At 37.1% G+C, this 18,422-nt stretch overlaps 1 protein-coding gene across 1 annotated transcript in view; it reads right to left on the reverse strand.

Moving 5' to 3' along the window:
- Positions 1 to 18,422, reverse strand: part of PKHD1 (PKHD1 ciliary IPT domain containing fibrocystin/polyductin) — a 685,806-nt gene that overhangs the window by 344,033 nt on the left and 323,351 nt on the right. Inside the window, exons 35-37 of the mRNA XM_044675345.1 lie at positions 10,809 to 10,914; positions 8,839 to 8,973; positions 2,592 to 2,730 (exon numbers count right to left, since the gene is read on the reverse strand). Coding sequence (XP_044531280.1) covers positions 2,592 to 2,730; positions 8,839 to 8,973; positions 10,809 to 10,914 — 380 coding nt within the window. The remainder of the gene's footprint in view (positions 1 to 2,591; positions 2,731 to 8,838; positions 8,974 to 10,808; positions 10,915 to 18,422) is intronic.

The raw sequence follows: 18,422 nt of genomic DNA on the forward strand, positions 1-18,422 counted from the left end.
TCTTTCTTTCTTTCTTTCTTTCTTTCTTTCTTTCTTTCTTTCTTTTCTTTCTTTCTTTCTTTCTATCTTCATCTATCATTTATTTATCATCTATCTTTTTATCTATCATCTATATCTATAGATCAATTTGTCTGTCTCTCTCTGTCTCTATCATTTATCTATCTATCCATCTGTCTGTCTCTGTTGCTATCATTTATCTATCTTTTGTTTATCTATCTATCATTTATCTATCATCTATCTATCTATCTACATCCATCTATATATATGTGTGTGTGTGTGTATATATAAATAGATATTTTCCCCTTCTCTGATAGATGTGGATAATATTTCACCAGTTTCCTCTCTTACCAGATATTCTAAGGTAATGATTGCTGGTATTATCTACTTCTCCTATTCCCCAAGCTATGCTTTGGGATCTTTGAGTATTATAATTGGCCATGAGAGAGAAAGAAGGGAAAGAGAGTCTAGCTCACCCTAGGGCTGACCTTGCTAATGTATTATTCACCTCATAGAAATGGGTCTGCTCTCATTGCCTTGGGCTGAGATCTGTGAGACCTTTCTTATCAATGAATTCTTAGAGCTGAGAAGAACAAATAACCACAAAAAAATCCATTAATTCAGTCCACAATATGAATTTCTTAACTCTTAACTTAAGCCAATCTTTAAACTTTAAAGGTATCTATATATAATGTATGTATTGTGTATACATATATGTATATATATATACATAGATGTATATCTATGCAAATACAGGCAAACCTAGAGAGCTATACATAAATATGCACATATGTATTTAGGTTGACATATACATATCTTTATGGAAAACTGTGTATATATATTCATATATATATGCCTTATCTAGATATCAATATAGCTTTATATGTATTTAGGAAACAACTAAATAGCACAGTGAGTGGAAAGAGCACTGGGATTGGATTCAGGAAGTCTCATATTCCTGAATTCAAATCTGGCTTCAGACATTTATTAGATGTGTGGCACTAGGCAAGTCACTTTTTTTTTATCTTTGTTACTCCTTGGTAAAATGAGCTGAAGGAGGAAATTGCCAACCCCTCCAGTATCTTGCCAGGAAAATCCAAAATGGGGTACAAAGAGTCAGGCATCATTGAAACAATAACACAATATGCATTTAGATAGCTATGCATCTTAAATGTAGATTCAGGTGTTTCTGACTCTTTTTGATCCCATTTGGGGTTTTCTTGGCAAAGATACTGGAATGGCTTGTCATTTCCTTCTCCCTAGGGAAACAGGGTAAAGTGACTTGCTCAGGGTCACACAGGTAGGAAATGTCTGAGATTGGGAATGTAATTCAGATCACCCTAACTCTAGAACTGTCAGTCTATACACTGCAACACCGAGCTACCTCAAACTGTTATTACTGCCTGAGAAAATGTCTAGCATTTAGTGCCACCAGTATTTTCCCAGTACATCCTGTCTCTTTTCTTTCATGTACTATGAAATGTAGGTGCTTAATAAATATTGTTGCATCGAATTAAATTCCCTAAATATTCACAACAAAACTAAAATTGACTCTGGGGAGCATTTACTGTCTAATCCATTCTTTGGCATTCACCATACTGCTTTGTCTATTAATTTCCTGCCTTTCAAACTGGATTTTAAACTCTTTGGTGAAAAAGATCATGTCAAAGAAATTGGGGATGCAATGGACATTAGAGACCATCTAGTAGAGATATGCCCAAGGACAGAATGAGGCAGCATATGAAATCATAAATAATACTTGCTTTAGAACTAACATTTATATAATCCTGAAAGTCATATCTTGATGCTATTTCATGGTTTATCACATTTTCATCACAAAAATGAGGTGGATAGAGTCAAAATCATTATGCCTATTTTACAGATGAGGAACTCAAGACCTAGAAAATTCAACTGATTTGCTGAAGGTCATAATCAGTAAATCTTAATTTTGATTCAAAGTTCAGTGGAACTTCTCATTGATTTCCTAAATGTCTCAAGAAAATTGAATCAGCAAATAAACTCCTGAAAAGATCTATCACAACCTGAAACACTGACCTCCAAACAAATGATTTTGATTTTACTAATATTTTCATAGCACCAAACTCATATTCCACTCCAAGATTTAAAAAAAAAGTTCTTTATGAAGGTGTCAAAGGACCCTTAATTGTCCCTTTGCAGAACTTGCTTTCCTCCAAAATGGACTTCTGACTGAATTACTTGGTTTGTCTATAATCATCATTAAGCAAGATTATCACTACTTCCTTTCACCTTTTACTATGTTGATATTGCCTGTAGGCCTCCCTAGGCCATTTTTATAAAGGCTGGTAAGGGGATAATAAATGATCCTGAATTTGAATAGTTCTAGTAACCAGTTCTAATAATACTAGAATTATGAGCTAGAAGATCTAAGTAACTGAATACTTTCATCTCTCTATTGAGAAGCAAGGTTTTCTTTTCTTAGGACCTCATTTGAAGTCTCTGCTGATATATTTCCATGATTAAGAAGCAATTATTTAATAATTTCTACTCCTTTTAATACTGTTGTTGCATTCCAGTCTAGGTTCCTTCCTGGATCATATACTCCTAGAACTCACCTTGTCCTTGATAACAGCTAGAACAGGTTCTTAAGGAGATGCAATTGTTTTGATCAAAATTCACAAAGGTCGTTTTGGACACCAACAGTTCCTGTCTCTTAGGGGTTTTTATCCCTGCTGACATGCATGTGCTTCCATCCTATTGATTAAAAAAAGGAAAGAAAGAAAAGAAAATATAATGTGTGGCCAAGTGAAATGTGCCAACTAGTACAGAGCTAAATGAACAGAACCAGGAGGGTAGTTTATACAATTACAACAACACTGTGAAAATAAGCATTGAAAGGCTTAAGAATCCCAGTCATCATCATGATTAAGCATAATTCTAGAGGACCAGTGAAGAATGCTACAACTTCCTGCTGGAGAGGAGATGCACCTAAATATTCAGAATGAAATGTGCATTTTAGAACATTGGCCAATGTAAGAGTTTATTTTGCTTGACTGTGTATATTTATTACAAGGGTTTTAATTTTCCTTTCACCGCCTACCCACTTATCCCCATCTGATAACAAAATAAATTTTAGTTGACTTTTTTAAAAATATGCAATTAATGCTTCAAAATATCAAATAAAAACTTGGTTGAGAACTTTTTAAGGAATTTATTCCCGCTCCTATATGTAAACTGAGGCTACACAGAAAACATAAAGGTTTTTTCTAAGCCATGTTCTTTCTGCCCTTTGACTGAGAACATTTGCATCTTTAATCCTGGTTTGGCACTAAGTTCCTAGGAACGTGCTCAGTGAAGATTCGACTATACTAGAGAGCCCAAAGGGGGATATAAGAAAGTTGTTATTAACTCTACACTCTGGTAGAGAAAATTATGATACTTTTACTAGTTCTAAAGACTTTGAATATGTCATCTCAAATCCATGGGTCTGTTTTCTACCCTCAGGAAAGGTTGGGCTAGATGGTCTTTAAAGTCTATTCTAGTCCTTTCATCTTATAAAACTAAAAAATCATACTTATTATCTTTTAAAAATCATGACTAAAAATCTTAAAACAGGTAGGTAATGTGTATATTAGAAAGACTGGTAGCCTTGAGAGTTAGAAGATGTATCTCAAATCAAGCTCAGACATTTACTAGGAGTACCCCACAAATGTGACCTTGGGCAAATCAATTTACCTCTCTGGACCTCAGTTTCTACAGCTAAAAAATGGGGGCATTGGAATAGATGGGCTTTAAAGTTCCTTCCAACTCTAAATTTATGACAAATGATCAAATGATATATAATTATAAAATTGGGGGAAGAGAAAGCAATATGGCCTCTAAGGTCCTAAACAATTTAAGTGTCATTGTGAATAGAGTACTGAATTTCAAGTCAGGAAGACTTGAGTTCAAATCAACTCTTAGATACTGAATGGCTTTGTGATCCTCAAACTTAACCTCTGAATGCCTCGGTTTCCTTATCTGTAAAATAAGATAGTACCTACCTTTCAAGGTTGTTAGAGAAGCAAAAGAGATATTATTTGCAAAGTGCTTTGAAAACCTTAAAACATTATATGAATTAGTTGCTGTTGTTGTTCAGTTGTTTCAGTCATGTCCCAATCTCCATGACCCCATTTTGAGGTTTTCTTGGCAAAGCTACTGGAGTAGTTTGCCATGTCCTTCTCCAACTCATTTTACTGAGGCGAACAAGGCTAAGTGACTTGCGCTGGGTCACAGTTGAACTCAAAAGGAGTCTTCCTGTTTCCAAGCTCAATGCTCTATCTACTCTACCACTTATGTGGTATCAGTGATCTCTTAAATCTTGTCTGTAAAATTAAGATAACAATTCTGCCTATTTCTCAAGGTGAACATGAAGAAACTATTTTGTAAACCTGAAAATTCTATATAAATAAATTACTATTACTACTCCTCTGAGTGTTGATCCATATGAAATAAAATCCACCCACCCAAACACCAAGATTTCATTTAGTATACTAGAACCCAGATATTTATGAGTAACAATAAATTATTGTGCACTAATATAAAATTTATATATTTGTACATAAAAAGTAGTGTATTCTCTGTTAATTTTGATCTATTAATGATTACATGCTTATAGTTTTACATGGTTGGTTTGAGAATGGCCAAATACTTTAAAAATCCTAATTCATGAAAGAAAGAAATGCTTGAAAGTGAGTGAGTGACTGAATCCAAAGTGGCATGGCCAACAGAGGAGTCAGGCACATTCTCTTTTTAGCATTCTACATAAAGTTACGCCATTTTCAAATGCTCACATCTGCACATTAACTTCTCAGACACACTTGCAAGTAAGATCTTCAATAATTGGTTTTTTAAGTGATCCATGAGGCTCCTGCAGAGCTTTTCCTCTGAAAAATTTGAAACCTCTTCACTTGGATTGTTAAGTCTATCCTTGTCTGTTTTTATGAAACATTCAGGCATAGGTAATGTTTTAGCAATGAGTCTAGGACCTCATTCCCAAGGCAATGTTCTATTCACTAGACTAGGAGCAATATTATAAGGAGAAACACTATATCCATGGTAAAGTGTTATCTTTGCTGATGCCACAATTGTTATGTCTATTTTCCCATCAACTGAAGAAATGCAAAATAGGATTACAAAACAATATGTAATAGAACTGAAAAAATTTTATAAACATTACTTTGGGTCCTAACTAATTCCAAAAGATAGTCTGATCTAGCTTACTTACCTTTTTCAGATGCCTCACCTTAGGATAATAGACCATTAAAATTATCAAAATTATAATAATAGCCAAATATTCTAAAATTTACTAAGCACTTTATGACTAGGAAGTATCAAAAAGATACAGAATTTAAATACAAGTCTTCTGAGTGTAAGATCATTCACTGTTTTATCTAACATTTCCCACTACCATTCCAAAAGGAAATGTTTATAAAATTTCAGAAGAAGCCCCAAGGCAACTATATTTTGCTTTGTTTCAGTATTAACTCTTGATTCGAAAATAAGAAATTCTATAAAAATAGCAACAACGTACAGAAAAGGATAAAAGTTTGTGGGAAGAGTCTGTGGGGGTAAGGAAAGGGAACTAGCAGCTTGTTTCTTGTCTTTGGGGTCAGATATATTCATTACATAACATGCAACCTCAATACAGAATAGAAAGCATATTAGAATAATAGCAATTAGTTCTAGCGGTTTCTTCTGAATCTGTTACTAACTAGTTCTGTGACCTAAGAAGAATTATATCTTCACTTCTGGGGCCTCAGTTTTCTCACCTATTAAATTGTGAGAAATAGGAAAGATTAAGCCTATTTCTTCTCCTAAAATCCTGTAATTCGATAATTTGAGAATGACTTTCCTGAAAATCTAATATTCCAGTAACAGTCTAAAGATTCACCTTTGGAATTCTAGCAATCAGATTTCATCCACAACAAATCTGAGGAGTTTTGTTTAATGTTTCCCAACAGAGAACTCTAGTGGTACACTTGTTAAGGGATTTAGAGGCATTCAACTGCATTGCATTACTAGTGGCACCCCAGGGGTGTGATTATCTTTGATTATCTCATGATAAGAACCCCTTTGTCATAATTTACATCTTAATTTATGTAATTTTCCCATTAATAATGATGTTTAGTTAACATCAATTAAAACTTTGTGACATCAATTTAACAGGAATGTTAGTTATTCAGCTCCATAGTTCTTTTCTTTTTTCCTTCTTCCTTTTTTCTTTCTTCCTTCCTTCCTTTCTTCTTCTTCTTCTCTCTCTCTCTTCCTCTTACTCTCTCTCTCTGTGTCTTTCTTTCTGTATCTCCCTCTCTCTGTGTCTGTCTGTCTGTCTGTCTGTCTGTCTGTCTCTCCTTCATTTCTTATGAGGAAAGGGGATAAAGGTTAAAAGTAATTTCTGTTCTAGGTCTCTCATTAACTATTGTCATCCTCCCTTATAAATACATAGTCCAAATAATTATAACATCTCACAAGTATTTAATTCTTTGGAAAGAAGGAAAGATTAGCATTTATCTTCCCCAAAATATATTTAGCAAGAATAATCAGACAGTATTAAGGTAAAGGAAATTTAGCCTTAATATAGTGGATGAAAAGAAAGTCCTAATAGGTACTAATACCTATTAGTCTTTGGAATAATACCTCAAAAGATGTAGTAGAAGGCATGACAGACATTAATAATGATGATGATGATGATAGCTAGTATTTATATAGTACATTAAGATTTTCAAAGTGCTATACATAAAACCCAACTGGGAAAATCATCAGAGATATAGAACCTTCTTTAGTCTTGCAGAAAGATTCATACCTTTGCCCAGTTTTGATTTCTACAATACTGATTTATGCTCAATCTCCAGAAGGCTAATACACACATATGTTAGAGGTTTCCAGATTGCTGGAATACCTTTGGTACAAAGTTGACATCAAGCACAAACCATCAGCATGGCAGCTTAGGAGCCACTAGGAAAGAGGAACAAGACAAATACCACATTCCTCTGTTGTCTCTCCTGCCCCTCTGACGTACTTCTTCCATCTATCTCACCTTTCCCATTTCAGTGGGTATTTATTGCTTACATTAGCTCTCTCTCTGCTTCATGTTTCAAAAAGCAGTCATCTAGAAGAAGTTCCTAGGCTTCATCAAGTCAAAAAATTCATTAGCCATTCCCCCAACTATGCAATGGATGAGAAGAGATCTATAATAATTGTCATTATATAGAAATGTAGGCTTGGAGGGGCAGTGGAAGACCCTAATAAAACAACAACAATCATAGTAGGGGAGATAGCCTTATACTGTTACAATGGATTTTATCCTATTATTTAAACTTCACAAAATCCTGGGAGCATTATTTTTGTCTTCTGGGCAAAGAATCAGGTCAATAAAATTAACTGGCTTGTGGCTGTCTCACTTTCTAGAAGTGTGATCCTTAGGCAAGTCTTTTAATCTCTTTAGGAATCAGTTTTTCACTAGTAAAATGAGATGTTTGGGCTAGATAACCTCTAAGGTTCCTCCTAGCTTCAAATTTATGTTCATATCATTTGATGCCAAAAGTCATGCAATGAGGGTCTCACAAAACTGAAGATTAACAGAAGTCTAATTCCAAATCTCTTTCTTATTCCACTTCCCCATAATGCCCTTTCATCTAAGGGAATGAGAGTACACTATCTCCATTTCTGCTATTCCTTTTCCCTCAAGAAGCTTCTCTGCTTGAGATACTCATGGGCAAAGGATCCTTGAAGAAAGTTGGCTTTGCATAGTTGGAGTCAATCTCCGTTGTTGTTGTTCAGTTATTTCAGATGTGTCTCTTCATGACATTATTTGGGATTTTTTTTTCTGGCAAAGTTATTAAAATGGTTTGTCATTTCCTTCTCCATTTCATTCTACAGTTGAGAAAACTGAGGCAAACAGGGTTAAATGGCCTGCCTAGCTTCACACCGCAAGTATCTGAGGCCAGATTTTAACTTAGGAAGATGAGTCTTCCTGACTCCAAGGCCCACTGCTCAATCCACTGTGCAACCTAGCTGTCCTCAAATTGAGAATTCTTAAAGGCTCAAGTTGGACTCAAAGGGTGGAAATGGGAATGATGGGTTGAAGTTTTAGGGAGGAAGATTCCAAAGAATTTATGTAAAAGCTTTCTAACCATTGAGGCTGAGAGCACATAAGTGTAGGAATTCCCAGTGAAACCTTTTCCACAATTATAAAATTATCATTCAACTAGTTGGTATCAGAATAATTTGATCACAGGTCCTTCTGACTCCCTATCCTCTATAAATTACATCATTAGTCTATCTCCTAACAAATAGAAGTTTTCAAAAGTGGAAAGGGTTGTTTTGGGAAGGAGTAGGTTTTCCTATCACTTCACAATTCCATTTAGAAGTTGATGTTACAAAAAGGATTCTTAATTAGATACATACTAGGAGTGACCATTAATTGGGGAATGGATAAAGAAGTTGTGGTATATGATTGTAATGGAATACTATTGCACCATAAGAAATGGCAGATGAGTTCAGAAAGACCTGGAAAGACTTATGTGAACTGATGCAAAGTGATGTGAGGAGCCCAAGGTGAATAGTGTATATAATAACAGAAATATTGTATGATGATCAACTGTGAAGGACTAAACTATTAGCAGCATAATGAGATTCTAAGAAAATCCCAAGGGACTTTTAATAAAAATAGTCAATCCACAGTCAAAGAAGGAACTGTTGGAATCTGAATGCAGATCAAAGAACACCATTCTTCACTTTATTGTTTCAACATATAATTGAAAAAAAAAACAAAAGAAAATATGATACTCTCAATGAGCATCCCAAAGAGACTATACTTACCTTTGAGGCAAAATGACTGAGTAATAAGCTCTCAACAATAGAAGAATTTGCATCACTTTCTAAGATATCAATCCCAAAATCTTTACATGAATAAATCTGGAAATTTTTAAGTTGAAGATTGCTACTTCTGAAAATCTATAAAAACAATAGCATATGTTGTAGTATTGGAATATATAACACAATTTGTCTTTCATCAAATCTTAAAATTTGTAAATACTGAATGAACAAATAAATAAAGAAACCTGTCCTATTTTCCCACAATCCAAGAAACAATTAAGGACCTTCTATATTCTAGGCACAGTGCTAGGCAATGGAGACTTTTTCCATCTCCATGACTTCGGAAAGCAGTAACTAAAGATCCTGCAAACTTTTCCTTGGTTTCTAGTTGGTGACCAAAGTAGAGAGGTTTACAACGTTGTAGTATTCTACAACATTCTCACATGTAAGTGGAAGATAAAATTCAAGTTAAAAATGTTTTCATTTCTAAAATTTTATTTGTTGTATGCTATAGTACTATAGAATTCATATGTTTTGAAAAGTAAATTTCAACTGAAATCAGTGTTGTTTGGTGGTAATTTTTGAAATGTTTGTACTAAAGGTCACAGAACTCTAGGGAATTACTAGTGAAAAAAATGTTTTATAGGTTACCAATTTTATTTTGTGTATTGCATTTTCTGGATAATTTCATTGTTATATGTTAGGAAAAATGAATATTATCAGAATTAATGTTTTGTTATGCAGAATTGTATTAAAAAAAACATATTTTCAACAATCTCTAGTAAAAGATAATAGTTTTTGGCAATCACAGAAACCTAATCCCCTATTTCCTGATAGGTTCATTCTATTAACAATCACATTTTCTAGGAATGTCACTGCCATGAAAGTTAAGGATTAATTGTATATATGTATATAATACCTTTATGTACGTATATATGTATATGTACAAAGAGAGAATAAAGAGAGAAAGGTAGAGAGGAGAAGAGGGAGAAAGTAAAGTCGGGGAAGAAGGAAAGACAAAAGAGAACAAAGACTGAGAGAGAGGAGAGAAGAGAGAGCTAGGAAGTCATGTGTGAGAGAGAAATAAGGGAGGGAGGAAAAAAAAAATTTTTTAAAACCCTTATCTTCCATCTTGGAGTCAATACTGTGTATTGGCTCCAAGGCAGAAGACTGGTAAGGGTAGGCAATGGGGGTCAAGTGACTTGCCCAGGGTCACACAGCTGGGAAGTATCTGAGGCCAGATTTGAACCTAGGACCTCCAGTCTCTAGGTAGGCCTGGCTCTCAAACCACTGAGCTACCCAGCTTCCCCCTAGGGAGGAAGATTTTAAGATTACTACTTCTCAACTGGGATAGTTATAACTCTCACCTAAGCACCTCGCAGAGTCCATTGCACTTATTTAGTGGTTGATAAATGCTGGTTAAATATTGAATAGAAAAAATATACTCTTTGGAGTTGGCCGATGCAAGAATTTGCTTTCCTTAACTCTGCATATTTATTATAAGGATTTGTAGGGTTTACCCCCTTTTTCCAATAAGGGGAGGAGATAAGAAAGATAAAAGTTGTAATGTTTGTTAACAGAAAATTTAAATGAAAAATATACAAAAAGAAAGCTTATTTTTAAAAGGAAAGATATGATCCTTAGGTTTCAGTGTATGGGAAGGAGATAGAATATATTTTGTTCTTTAAAAAATTTTAAATAAACAAGAAACCATACACACAAAATAAAAGCTATAGCCCCTACTTTGAGCACCTTATAATCTAATTCTGATTATAATTCATGCTAACTTTATTTTAATTACTCCCTTTTCTAGTAAATCCTCCTCGGTAAGAGGGAATAGAACAATCTTCACGAACGGTAAGAGGGAATAGAACAATCTTCACGAACGGTAAGAGGGAATAGAACAATCTTCACGAACTATCCTGACTTGAGAGAATCATGAAAGAATTTAATTGGGAGCTAATAGGCTTTACCTGAACACCACCTTGGCTTCCCCAGGCTGTGAAGTTCTGGAACAAAGTGGGACCCTTGTCATTAACCTGAGGTGGCTCAAACCTAGGATACACAAGGAGACCATATCTATAAAAGAAAATGGAAATACATGATCAACAACTTGTTGATTTGGTAACTTCTTTCCTTTTCATGGTAGGCATGGAAACTGGGAATCTTAATAAACATTTATGTATATTTTTTCTGAATGATCTAAATGCTATAGTCCTCATTTCTTTTTTAAATTATTTTCTTCCCACTATTATATTTTCAGAATACATACCATAAATTTGTTGGGTTTAGAACTATCACTCTATTTTGTTTAATTGAGTTGCTTAACTTTTCCACGATCTGAATTGGTTAAAATCTGTCATTTTCATCAAGTCATTCATAATCAATGGTCATATTTCTGTCCTTCTAAAAGGTACTATTGTAAAGTAATTTCTCATGAACCAAAGGGATAAGAACATTAGCTACTAGCAGCAGAGATGTGTGTGCAAAATGTGTGCAAAAATGGAATGGGTTTCTACAGAAGGTTATAGTTGTCTATTTTTTTTTTTTTACATTTTCAGTGTTATTTCATTTCAGACAATTTACAATGAAAAACCCCTTCAAACACAAATGCTTTGCATTTTCCCCCCTCCCCAATCCTTTTTGGACATTCCCAGGCAGGAAGGAGATTGAAGAAATCACATCTTGAGGAAAATGCTTTAAGCATATGTTTGTCATGATGCCATTTGGAAACAGGGATTGTAATTTTTTAAAAAATTCCCTTTTCCCTTGAAATTGAGTTTATTTTCATCTTAAAGGATGAATTTAATTGAGGGCAGTACAATGGAAAGATACTAAAGTGGTCCTAAACCCATTGTACAAAAGAGCAGTTCTTGGCACCAACACTGGATGTAGAGACAGTAAAGATACAAACAGCAAGGAGGATACTTAAAAAAAAAAAAAGGCATTTGACTCTTTTATTGTAAAGAGCTAAAAGTTGGTGGGGAAGGCACTTGGCAGTTAAGGCTTCAGACAACCTGGTTAGTGATGGGGAAAATATAGCATTCTTTTTCTCTCTAAATAACCTTTGCCACTATTGGACACAGTTCCAGGGCTCTATGGGGATAGAATCCCTTTGGAATGAGATCTTTTGGTCTCCAAGGCTCCGCCCAAATCCTGTAGGTAGTCACTGCACAAGGAAACCAGGCAGAATGCTAGGGGTATCCTGTCACTCTGAAGTGCAACATCAATAAAGTGTTTTCCAGGGAATGTGCGGGTTAATTTAATGCTGTTGGAAGCCCAGAATACAGGCACCAGACTGGGCCCGGACATTGGATTTTATACAGTAAAATGTTCCCCTGAAAAGAGACCTTAAGTGAAAGCACTTCTGAGGAGAGAGCAGAGGGGGTGTTCCCGCCTCTGGGGTCCCCACAGAAAGAAAAGGTGGGGATACAATAAGGCGAGATTGCTTTGTTGTTCTTTTGGATGGAGAGTTCCGCTGTCTGATTTTTGTTTTGGATAGGACTAAGTGGAAGAAGTTCCACTCCTGGCCAAGAGCCTTTTCTCTCAGTCTTCTGCAGGCCTAGGCAGCCCCGAGGCAGCCAGCAGATTCTTTGTTACAAGGTCTACCCACAAGGGCCGCCTCCCCAACCTCCACCCCCACCCCCACCCCCAGCCCTTAGAAGGCATTACAGAAATTCTCCCTTTTTCAGTAAACATTTAAAGTGACACACATCACCTATACAAATCAGACTCCAGAATCCCAAGTTCTTCTTGTCATTGTGCTCAGCCACATTTTTCCTCTTCACCAGTCTCCAGTGGAGGCCTCTCTCTACCAGACTGGTGTGAAGAGACCGTAAACATGATTCCAAGGAGGTGGGCGTACACGGGTGAGTGTTCTGGTCAATGCCCGGGGACAGCGCTGAGGTAGTTTTGAGAAACGCCCCAAACTTGTTCTCCACGGAGGACGTGGGGCTGCTGCTGTTGACCAAGGAGTAGCCGGAGGTCGCTTCGGTTCTGGGCTCCCTCCTGTCCTGGAAAAGGAGCGGGTGTTTGTAGGGGAGCTTGGGCTCCCGCCGCAGGCCAGGCGCATCCTGCCCAGCGCAGCGCTCCTCTAGCCGGCTGTCCTCGTCCCTGGACTCCTGACAGGAATGCTGCTCCGGATCCAGGTACACCACCATGACGTCGAGGACGCCGCTGGGGGATGTGATGTCTCCTTCTTTCTCTCCTTCCTTTCCCGATCTCCTTCATGCCCAGAGCAGTCGTCCAAACTCCAGTCCAGGAAGTTGCCCAGCAGTTTCTTCTTGGCTGGATAATTCATCAGTGGATGTTGTTACAAAACTGCCCCTATCTTCCTGAATGCTGTTTTCCCTTCTTCTTTTGGTTCTCTTCCCAGAGGGTGAATTGAGGAAGGTCTGAATTTCTTCCACACTGGGAGAGGAAGAAGGTTCTGTGTCCTCTTGTTTCACTCCTAATAGCTTGCACAACTGGCCATAACCCATTACCTTTTCTTGGGCCAATTCCTTCATATCGTTCATCCTCAAAACGTTGTTTAACAGCTGTCAAGGAAACTTGCCTATAATCCTTTGGGGCATCATCATGAAAGCATTTTTTATGAAGGCTCAAAACGCAGGGTATCAGGTCTTCATAGAAGAATCCAGTGCATTCCCACAATTGACTTGTCCGGGGATGTGCTTGCCTATGCATCAACTTGGCCAGCAGCAGGGCTGCAGCAGCCAAATGGGCTGGGGAGTAACACAGACAGGCTTGTATACAAGGAGAGTTCACAGATAAAGCTGTACAGGTGAAGGGTTCTTCTCTCTGTTGGGACTACATTTAATAGCACTTCTTTGTAATCTACAAGAATAGGAATTTGAATCTTTCCTTCCAGGGCAGTAATGATCTCTCCCATCATTCTTACTAGATCTTCATATTTATAAGTGTTATCTGTTAGCCAAACTGCTTCATGAATTGTCAAGATCTCTTTGCTAATGAACCGGGTACAGATGACCATGCAAGCAATTTCCAGAAGCTACAGCTTTGCTTGAGGCACCACTCTTAGCTTCAGGTAACGATCAGGTAACATTCCACCATCATATGAAGGCAGAGGCTTGTAAAATCCTTCATGGTGGCAACTTCCACTAGCCAGTCAATCAAAATGTACCTCATTGTGTCATCCATTCCCTTCTGCACAGTGAAGATGCTCTCTTTACTGACAGGGTGAGAAGCCTGAAAGAGCTGCAACACAACTTCATTTGAATATTTTGCTTCTAATCCCAGCTGATTTCCATTTCCACAAGCTTTGGCTAAAGATATCTGTGCTTCCCAACAGCCCTTGGTTGCATAGTCCCTGAGTTTCAGGAGGCTCTGGAGATATCTTCCCCGATGTGACATAGCAGTCCTCTGACTACTATCCCAAAGGAGGTAAGAACTATTTAAACATCCCTCATTAAATGATTCCTCAAACATTTCAAGTGCTTCTTTTCTTTTCTCTTCATCCTCAAAGAGGCTTAAAACTTTCCCCAAACAATAGAGTATAGATCCCTTATGAACCTTTTGAAACTGACATTCTGCTTTGAGACTTTCAAAGACTACAGCTTTACAGCAGCTTCCAGACAGAGACCATGGAGGGCGAATAAATAGCCAGATAAATGGAGCAGCATTAACATTTAGGCTTTCTGTTAAGCTGAAGAAATATTATGTTTTTAATCCGTTCACTTCTGCACGACCCTCATCTGATATAGACAGGCCTTCATTGTAGAGGTAGGCAATCCCTAGCTTCACAGCAGCTTCAAAATTACTCCTTTCAGCAGCCCTTTCAAAAAGCTTTAGGTTATCTGGAGAAGGCCACATCTCCGGAAAGCTTGCACAGGCCCAAACACTGGCATGATTATCTACAAGATATTTAAGATGCGGTGTAATATGGGACTATGATGCTGCTAAAGAAGGTTAATATTAGACTTATATTTGAGGGCGCTGGGTGGTCTCAGTTGAGCCTTTAGGCAGGGAGGCTATCTTTTTAGTACAGGATAATTTGGGTCAGCCAGAGGTTGTGTGAGCCTGACTGAAATGTTTTAGCCAACCTCCCTGCTGTCTTTCCTCCCTTCTGGAGAGAAACTCCAAGCCCCAGGAAGTGAAAGCTGATTCACTTCCTGACCAAGATGGATGCCTGGTTTAGCCCTCAGGAAATAAAGGAAAGTTATTCTTTCCCTCTTCAGTCTTTGCCCTAGGTGTTGGTATAATGAATCACCAGAAGTTCTTTGAATAAATGCCAAAGGGGTTTATTAAAGCCAAGGGTAAGCTGAGGGAGGAGCGTTGGGGTCTGGAACTGTTGCTAGGGTTGAAGCCAGTGTTGGGGGTGGGGGGTGTCACGGAAGGTAGAAGTCAGGCTAAGGGAGCCAGCCCTCAGCCAGGGATAAATTTCACTACCCTGATATAGAAGGGTTTAGCACAGGGGTTGGCCTTCGGCCTTCATCCTCCTCCATCCGCAGGCGTTTATGGCTCTCACCGCCAAAAAGGTTGCAGACCATAGCAGACTGATAAATGAGGTGGTGGCTTAGGTTTAGGGTTGTCCCTGCCTGCCTATAGAAGCTACTTCCCAAGATCTCCACCCACCAAAAAGTCCCTCCTCCCAGGGCCCAGTGAAGAAATCCAAATCCAGGGGATAGCAGGATGTCAGGGGAAATCAGGCAAAAGCCAAAAGCCCAAAAGCCCAAAAGCCAATAGCCAAAAGCCCCACAGTTGGTTCTGCAGGAATATTTATAGTCCCAGGCTCCAACAGTTTTGCTGTGAGACCAGAACTCTGGCTGGGTCAACATTCTATTCCCCCCAACTGCTAAGATTGCCTCAGGTGGATTTGCAAGTGCCAGAGATTCTTGCAGCAATCCTGCATTACAGCAGATGTAGAGCTCTGATGACAAGGATATCCTCCGCAGGAAGCCATTTCAGTATATGGAAGAGGACATCTTCAGGGAGACTCAATAAAGTTAGGATATGGGACCTCTTTTTTATTCTTCACTTTGAAGGAAGACAAAAAAACTTGGAGCACCTACAGTGGATCACCCCTCCTCGGACCTTCATCGCTGCTGCTGCTGCCCCTGAACAACCGCCTCCTTCAAGCTCTCCTAGCTCGTAGTTAGTTGTCTAATTTTTAAGTTGCAGCATCAAGATGTAAAGTTGTAAGTGGCTAAATATAATGAAAAAAGTCTTGAATTTCAATTCAGGAATACTTGAGTTCAGTTTCTATCAGACACACACTAGATATGGGACTTTGAATAAGTCACTAAACATTAGCCTCAGTTTTATCACTAATGAAATTGAGATGATAACATCTCCCTCACAGAGCTGTTATGAGATTCAAGTAAGAAAATAAATGCAAATAATTTTTCAAATTTTGAAAAAAAAGTGATAAAATTGCAAGCTACTAATTAAAAAAAGAAAAGATTTAGAGCTGGAAGGGACCTTAATTGCCACTGAGGAAACATAAGAATGTTAAATAATAACCTATCCAAGGCCACTAATGTAGGAATTGTCAAAGGCAATATTCGAGGTCTCCAAGTAGAAGCTGGGTGATCATTTAACAGGGATGTTATCTAGAAAATTCCTATTCAATTATAGGTTAGATGGACAAATTGGCTTTGTAGAGCTCTTCCAATTCAGACTCTAATGCTACTAAAATGTATGCATCAAATGGAAAATAGATTGGCAGCTAAGTGAAATCTCACTAATTCAGAATAATTAGTTAGAAAACTTGTCCAAACTAGTAGAAACTGAAGCAAACTGATTTTAGAGAAAATAAAGTTTTATTCATTTCAAACACAGAATTCTTCTTTCATGGTGCTCCAAAATTTGGCCTACTCTGCCCAGTTAATACAATCACCTAATGATCCCATATGTATTCTCAATAATTAAATGAGTTTCATCTCCAAATTAGCCTAGGTCTTTCATTTATTCCTTAAGGTCTTTGTACCTTCATTGACTTTGCTTCTTTCAGTCTGGAAAGCTCTTCCTCATTTCTTTTCCATCTATTTGAATTTTGCCCATATTCAAGGCTCAGCTTCTCCATGAAGCCTTTATAACCTCCACTCCATACTGATCTCTCCTTTCTCCTAAGCATATAAGGAACCCATTTGTGGGAACACCTTAAATGAAAACCTATCTATGGCTTAGTGAATAAGTCTTAGGGAGTTGCTCAAGGGTTGTGGAGATATTTTATAACAGAAGATATTTTAACCCAGATCTCTTTAATTCTAAGTCTAGCACTTTGCCCTCTCTGATTTCTCTAGTACTAATTTTTATATGATTTTTTATATCAGGAGTTCTTAATCTTGGACTACAAACTTAAAAAATACTTTGATCACTATATCTCAATATATTTTCTTTGAAATTCTATGTAATTAAATTTATGCATTTAAAAACATTATTCTGAGAAGCCCATAGACTCCACTAGACTTTCAAAGGGATCTATGACATAAAAAGGTTAGGATTCCCCATTTTATATTATATTTTCTTGGTTTCCTGTTTCCTATGCTAACAAGAATATTGATCTTTGAGGATAAATCTTGTTTCTGACCATCTTTCATTATCTATACAATGCTTAACATATAGAAACATATCAGCTATATAGCAATCATTCATTTATAGTAATTCCTATTGGTTGATTTATTATCACGGTGAGAATAATAAAAGTTGTGAATATAAATGAAAACTGATAAAAATATTTGAAAATTATTTGTTGTATCAAGTGAAGGACTTCCATCCATATTCTTATTTATGTTCATAATTAGGCAGCTAGATGATTGGATAGATACCTCTATCTACAGGAGGTAGTGTTAAGAGCCTGGAGTCCAAAATATTCATTTTCCTGGAAATTCAATCTTTAAATCTGGACTCAGACACTTACTGTCTATATGACCCTAGACAAGTCACTTAACTCTGTCTGCCTCAGTTTCCTCATATGTAAACTGAGTTGGAGAAGGAAATGGCAAACTATCCCAGGATTTTTGCCAAGAAAACCTCGAGTGGGGTCATGAAGAGTCAGACACAATTAAAACGAATGAACAATAAGAACCTCTGCCTTCAAAGAGTTTTATATATTAATGTAACCAGGGTTATCTTGGAAAAGAAGGTTTGCATTTATCAAGTAAAATGAAGATAAACTACACAGACACAAGTACCACTAAGCACATGATGTAGTTTCTAGGCCTTCTATTTTGGTCTCTTCACCTCACAAAATATCTAAGAAAAACTAACCACAGACTTACATAATTCCATAGCAGTCAAGTGTTTATCTACACAGTGTCATCCATAAAGTCACTTACATAACCCTGTAAACAGAACCAAGTCTCTAGGACCTGACAGAAGCCTAACTTTATTCAGGAATTGTGATAGGAGTTGGGAAGAAAATCCCTTTTTCTTGGTGCTGTAATTCTCAAGTCACCAATGCTCACTAATAGTAAATGTCACATCTATATTCCTTCATAAAATCTTATGTCACTGTTTTCTTGTAGGTATATAAAGGTAGCCTTGGGATTTTGAAGGCTATAGCAGTAAAGCAGTATCTGTCATAGTTTACTATGCCAGAAATGTTTGGAGTATCAATTTGCATT

Source organism: Gracilinanus agilis, chromosome 4 (assembly GCF_016433145.1).
Source record: "Gracilinanus agilis isolate LMUSP501 chromosome 4, AgileGrace, whole genome shotgun sequence".
Lineage (NCBI taxonomy): Eukaryota > Metazoa > Chordata > Mammalia > Didelphimorphia > Didelphidae > Gracilinanus > Gracilinanus agilis.